A 7500-nucleotide genomic window follows, 5' to 3' on the forward strand; every position below is an offset into this window, starting at 1 on the left:
AGGCGGGGCAAAAGCAGCAGCACAGGAAAGAGGCGGGGCAAAAGCAGCAGCACAACTCCCAAGCACCTCTTTGCTCTCCTGTTCCATTCATAACAAGTCAGTCAATGACGCTATATATATATATATATATATATATATATATATATATATATATATATATATATATATATATATCTCTATCTCTCATTTTCTTCTTTCTTTCAATTTTGAAATGCGCTCTTTGTCTAATCATAATGCATCAGGGAAAGACAATTCAAACCAAGATTTTCAATTGAGCAGATGTTTCAACGCACCAAACTGCATGATACACAATTTTTGTGCATTGACCATTTATTTATGGGCTCGCGTAAAGTAGAACTAAAAAAAAAAAAAAAAAAAAAAAAAAAAAAAAAAAAAAAAAAGCAAAACTTTTTTTTTTTCCTTCAAAGAAATAGAAGAGAGTGGGTATAGATTATAAAACCTTGCTCCTCCTGGGGACATTTCCATTGATATCCTGTCCTAAAGACACAACATTAAATGAGAAGGAATCAGTCTGAAGTGACAAGAAATCACAAATTTCTTGACCACCAGCCATGGTCAACCTGGGTTCCATGGAACTCCAAGGGTCTTCCAGAGGTTGCTATGGGTTCTTTGATGTATGGCTGATTGACTTCCCATCCAAGGGTAGTTCAAGGTCCTACACCACTTGGAAGACCACTTGGAAGAGTGAGCAGCATGAAACAAATTATCTTTTTAGCAATCTGAAAGATGTGGTGAACCCCAAATGACTGGATTTAGTTGACCTCTACTGTAAAGCCTCATACACACTACTAGGCCTTTTTCGGTCATGCCCCTTCGACCAGCTGTAGTACACATATGCCCGGTTCAATTGAAACCGCATTTGGCCCCTGTGTTCTAGGCTTAAGGTGCTTTCTTCTCACAGACCCCCAATGAACTGGCTATAGTTGACCACCACTGTAAGGAACTTCCTTTCCTTCCATTGACCCCCAAAGAACTGGGTTTGGTTAACCGCCATTAGAAAAGGATTTCGTCCCTCTGACCACCAATGGACTGGGTTCAGTTGATCTCCACTAAAAGGTTACATTCTTCCCACAGACCCATCAAACTGTTTTTCGTAAGGGTTCCCCAAAATCAGATAATAATTTCAAGGGTTCCTATGGGATACAAGGTTGGGAAAGGCTGGTCTAGACAGCAAAATATACATTTTCCATTTGGGATTCTGTAGAACCTCCTTGCTGGATTTTGGACAACCTCTATATACACACACACACATTTTTTCATTAATGTACATAGTGGGCCACATTCAGATAATTAAATAGAAGAATCATTGCTGACCAATACACATTCTCACTTCTCTACCAGGCCACATGCAAGTCTACCAATAATCTGTGAACAAGGACCTCCTCACCCAACGGTGCTCCAGATCACAACATGAGCTGACAAAGTTATTTCTGCATTGTACTGCAAGCCTTGAATAGCCAACACTCAACCCAGCCATGTAGAGTGAGCAGTCAGGTAGCAGACAGGTAACTCAACCAGTACACAGATGATGCCATTAGAACACAGATCATGTCAGGAGGACACAAATGACGGCACTAGTACCTAGACATCTCATGAAAGCAGAAAGATGGAACTTACCAGTATGGGTCGCCATGGGGAGAGGGGAGGAGAAGTACTTGGTGGCTTGAAAGTGTCCTGGGTGCTGCACCGCACTGTGGCCTGCAGGCGGGTTCATCCGGCCAGCTCCACGGTGACTCAGGTGAGGAGGGGGAACAAATTCCCGGCCGTCCATACCGGGAGGGAGAGTAAGATAGGGCGTTACTATTCAGTGGGAGGTCCCGGGGGCGGTGCCGGGCTCCGCTTGAAGCTCCGGTATCATTCTCTGGAAACAAATGAGAAAAATTAAACATTTAGTTACTTTTTTGGGCGGTTAAACTTAAAAGGGCTCAAGAAGTAAGAAAAGCATTAGGAGTCTGACCATATACACAAATAAAAATACATGGGACATTTTTAAGCAGGAACAGAACATTTAATGAAATAAAATGTATTGGTTTTTGTTAAGGTTTGTGTGTGTTTGTTTTTTAATCTAACCTCCCCCCCCCCCTTTTTTTAATTATCACATACCCCATTTTCTCAGCTGCATAAGAGCTGGGGGGGGGGGGGGGAGAGAAACAACAGGACACTGAGCTTCTGGCCATCAGGGGCATATCAGGACAAGTCTGATCATTTGGAAGTACACTGAGTTCACAGCATAGCTCAAGAATGGACCATGCTGTGCTATCCTGCTTAGATGTACGTTTATGAGAAGCTTTTGCTCAATTCACTTCCCGGCAGTTCTCAGAGGAAAGTGATCTTCTCTGGCACCCTGATTATGAAGCCGAGAACTTCAGTTCTCACAGGGAGAACGGAGGAGAAGTTTTTCCTCTGAAAACAGCCAAGATCCATGTAAGTGTGAATGGGCTGCCTATAATCTCGTGAGACATAGCGAGAATACAGTATAAGACTACAGTATGAGAATATCACTGGTGTCTGTTTATTAGGCAGTGGTAAATTTATCACTGCTGAATACACGTGCATTTATGGAAAAGACCCCCCCCCCCCCCATGTTAAAATACGGCCCCCTACACAAAAAAAAAAAAAATTAATAATATATGTATTATATATATACACACACACATATATATATATACACATATATATATATATATATACACATATACATACACACATATATATATATACACATACACACACACATACATATATTACACACACGACCAATATCGTTTTTCATTGCCGATACCGATATTTTGGTCATCGCGTATCAGTCGATATTTTTAATTTTAAATACATTTAAAAAATATAGATTTTATTCTTTTGACAGGTACACTTGCGGGAGGGATCTGGGGATCTAAAAGACCCTAAACCCCTCCTCTGCACTTAAAAGCATTCAAAAACACCAAGTTTGGCTGTTTTGAATGCTGTCATTTTTTTTAAATCTGGCGCCGAGTACCTGGAAGTGGTGTCATGACATCACTTCCGGGTTTTCGCATGGAGACCCGATCAGAGCTGAATGCGGCTTTGATCGGGTCTTCGGCGGCCGTGCAGGATGGTTGCCTGGGTCTCCCGGTGGGAAGGGAGACCCGGGCAAGCCGCGGATGTGGGTGGGGGGGCAACCGATGCAACGTCTCAGCCGCATCGGTTGTCATTACAAGACAGAGCCGACCGTCGTGTCGGCTATGGACGCCGGTACTGGGATGATGCCTCTAGCTGCAGGGATCACTCCGGTACAGCACTTTCCCCAAATATCAGGGAAAGTGCAGATCGGCCCTCGATATACCGGCTTTGCCGATAATCGGTCGATCTCTAATACACACACATATACATAGACATATGGCAGGGGGACAGGTTTACTGTCTTGGGGGGGGGGGGGGGCTGATCGAGGAAGGAGGTGGTCAATCCTCCTTTTTTCCCCCTGGATTCTGTCTTCTCCCCCCCCCCCCCCGATTCTCCACCTCTGGATTGGTGAATCTTGGGAGTGTGAATTCTGGCACAGGTCGCAGTGAAGTGCAGAGATCGCAGCTTCATAAACTATCAGTTTCTGTCTGTCAATTACAGATTCTCCGTGTGTAGAGATGATTAGCGAAGAACATTTTCTCCCCTGACCATCTCGGTTTCATAAAACAAAAATGAGCCGACATGAGCTGTGATCATCAGGATCGCTGCTCATCTCGGATTCATAGACACCTTAGTGTGGTCAGTTTTTAATAAGAAAGCAGAGGGACTGGCAGGATCTCCAGTATTTCACATAAAGGAAGCAATACAAAGAACAGGAGACTCTCTCATACAAGTACATGGTACAGCAGCCACATATTAGGAATATGAAGTATTTGGGTAACAAACGCATTGATATTAAAGCTGAAATCCAGGGCAAGCAAATATTCTGTAAATCCATCGGTCACGTGTCTTCTTCCAGATCTGTGCAGTAATCCAGTGTGGGACTTTCTGTAATAAAGACCACCAATTGCTGCGCTCTCCCCTTGTGCAGGGGAACTGGTCTTGTCTCCACCCCCTCCTGTAGTTTTCTATAGTGGTTGGAGCCTGATATGCCCCTCCCACAGCTGTTCTCTCCTTGTGCAGGATGACTGGCATAGGCGTGCGCACAGGGTGTGCCGGGTGTGCCTGGGCACACCCTAATCACCTAGGGCACATTAGCATTATCGCTCTGTTTGCCAGTGAGGAGATGGGAAAGATCTCCCTCGGACTTGCTCTGCCATAAGAGAAGTGCCACACACTTCTATTTCACTTTGCCAGCAGGGAGAGTAATGTACCGGGGCCATATACATGTAGGCAAACACATGCATGTGTATTTAAACTTTGGGGTGCACACCCTAATGCAATAGGCTGCGCACACCTATGATGACTGGCCTTGTCTCAGCGCCCTCCTATAGTTTTCTGTAGTGGGTGGAGCATGCTGGGATTCCAGGGGGGACTGTTTTTCGTCTTTTCCCCTCCTGTGGTAGGTGGAGCCTGCTGGATCCCTCCCACAGCTCTGCTCCCTCTTTGTGCAGGGGGACTGATCTCGTCTCTGCATTCTCCTCCTGCTGTAGCTTGCTGAAGTGGGTGGGGCCTGTTAGGCCCCTCCAATAGCTTTGTCCTCTGCACAGGCCATGTACAGCACAGTGATGGTTCCCCAGTTTCCATCAGATGCAATCGACGCTAGACACGTGCTTGATGAAAATGTATTTCCTTTTTGTTTCCATTTGTTAATCTAGTTATTTAGTTTCGTTAAATTTGGCTGATTCACTCAAATCGTATTCGGAATTAGTCTTATTTTCTTCGAATTTACCGAATTTTTTTGATTCGAATGTGGCAAAGTGAACAAAAGAAAAATCGTCATTAAATAATTACGAATCTTTATATCACCTTTGGCTTAACAAAAACAATTATTTCGAAATAGTACTCTAATAAACACACAGTTCGAATTCGGCTGGAATTGGATTTCAATTTCAATTTGAATGTCTGAAATCTGGACAAATTTTGTTTCATTATTTCGGATCATTAGGTAAACTTGGTTTATACTGCAATAAAGGTATTTGGCTATATCTGAATCTTCGAACAACAAAAAAATTTGTCTGAATATTTATTCAGAACAAAATGAACCGCACATGTCTAATCGATGCAAAAAAGTTGAAATCAAGAGCAGTATGATCGAATGAGGGTCGGTCTTTTCTGACTTCGTCAGTTTAGTTGTATGTTCTGATTGGTCAGTATAAAGAAAACTTCAAAGCCTCTATAAGAAAGCCATATATACATGGATCAAAGAGTGTAGATCTTTTTTGATTTGATTGGTTCATTTGTATCATATGATTAAGTGTTATAAAGGGCAGTATACATGGATCAAATAGAAGATCAATCTTTTTTTTTTATTTAAATTGGTTTAGTTGCATCTGATCGAGATAAGGAGCAATGATATGCCTCCATAAGAAAGCCAAGAATTCGCCAGTCCACAGGAAAGGTGACCCAGCAAATGTATAGTAAATCTTGTGCCATTCCACACTTCTATAAATAGACACCATAGACTAAGGACCAGCTAGCTGTCCCCCCCCCCCCCCCCCACCATCCCCTCATTCACTTCCATACATCACACACCAATACTTGCTGTGCTGGACCCCTTCCCTGTCCTTTGTCATAATATGATCCCCAGGAGGAATGAAGACCCACCAATAGGCTTTCAGCTATTCCCTCTCATCATGCCAACCATAAAACCCAACCGCCAATGGGAATGCGTGCCACGCAGCAGTGCATGCCATGGCTCCTGTCCCCTGCAGGAACACAGTCCTTGGGAACTGGGTTATTTTTGTGCAAAATAAATCATTTATTTTTAGAGGAGACACTCTATAGCATGTGTGCTAAACACTTTATAGTCCTCCTATGTCCAGATGAGTTACAGACCCTGCTGAACTTATGCACCCCACAGCATCCTCACACTGCGCACTGGCAGCCTGAATATTAAATACCACCTTCCAGCAGATTCTTAATACAGTAAGCTAAAATGTAGAAGACTTTTGGGCTTTAGAACTCAGGATAACCATAAAAGGGTCTACAGTCTACTAAGACTACATGCTTATACCAAAAAAAAAAAAAAAAAAAAAAAAAACATTTAGCTGGCAAGCACTCATTTATATATGATTTTTTTTAATTGATTATATTATATATAAATTTATTTTAAAAAAAAAATTATATATAATATAATTAAAAAAATAATAATATTCATATATAAAATGGGAAAGTGTTTGCCAGTTAAATGTGTTATATATATATATATATATATATATATATATATATATATATATATGTATATATATATATATATATATAATTACATACACATACATACACACACACACACACACACACTATATAATAGTAATATTTTTCACTAAGTCATACTCATTGTCAAACTGGTGCCCATTTATTAGGCAGTGGTAACTTATTACTGCTGAATACATGTGCATTTATGGAAGAGACTGCCCCCCCCCCCACCTAATCTTAAAAAAAATATGACCGCCTACACAAAAAAAAAAAAAAAATTTATATTTATTTATATATATATATATATATATATATATATATATATATATATATATATATATATATATATATATATATATATATATATATACATATATATACATATATATATATATATATATATATATCTCCACAGTAAACCCCCGCTCCATCGCGGTTCAGTTTTTGCGGTCTCTGTATATTGCGTTATTTTCTGTAATGTTATTTTACTATATAAATCATTGAACATTAAATATTTTTGTGTTTGCCATTGTTCTTGCTCTGTCTCAGTATCTTATGCATTTAAATGAGTTTCTATTGTTTTAAAGGTGTGTTTAAAAGACCTTAAAATGCTTTTAAAGTACAGTGACAGTAAAAAAAAAAAAAAAAAAAAAAAAAAAAAAAAAAAAAACAGAAACATGCCTACAGTGTATTTTAATAGGGTTTTTCTATTTCGCGGATTTTCACTTTTCGTGGGTTGGGTCCGGAACGTTACCCCCCGCGATGGAGGGGGGTTTACTAATATTATATATATATATATATATATATATATATATATATATATATATATATATATATATATATATATATATATATATATATATATATATATATACACACATACACATATATATATATATATTTATTTATATATTTTTTTATATATTTTTTTTTTTCTTTTTTAAATATTAAAACAGTGATTACAGCACAGAGTAAGCATACACACATAGCAACTTCAGACATACCAGTCTATAGTTACTATTACCAACCTGCACCATGCAGTAAAAATGGCGATATAAATGCTCAAAGTCTAAAAAGCTTCATATATACACAACACATGAGAGCCTAAAGGAGGTGTTGCCACATAACTTTTTCCTATAGCAAACTTTTGCCTAAAAAAAAAAAAAAAAAAAAAAAAAAAAAAAA

General features: G+C 39.5%; 1 protein-coding gene across 1 annotated transcript in view; it reads right to left on the minus strand.

The window, feature by feature from the left end:
- The window catches only part of BAHCC1 (BAH domain and coiled-coil containing 1), a 187559-nt gene that overhangs the window by 159248 nt on the left and 20811 nt on the right, over positions 1-7500 (minus strand). Inside the window, exon 2 of the mRNA XM_082272320.1 lies at positions 1639-1882. Coding sequence (XP_082128446.1) covers positions 1639-1792 — 154 coding nt within the window. The 5' untranslated portion in view covers positions 1793-1882. The remainder of the gene's footprint in view (positions 1-1638; positions 1883-7500) is intronic.

This window comes from Pelophylax lessonae (assembly GCF_965119305.1).
Source record: "Pelophylax lessonae genome assembly, chromosome: 11".
Classification (NCBI taxonomy): domain Eukaryota; kingdom Metazoa; phylum Chordata; class Amphibia; order Anura; family Ranidae; genus Pelophylax; species Pelophylax lessonae.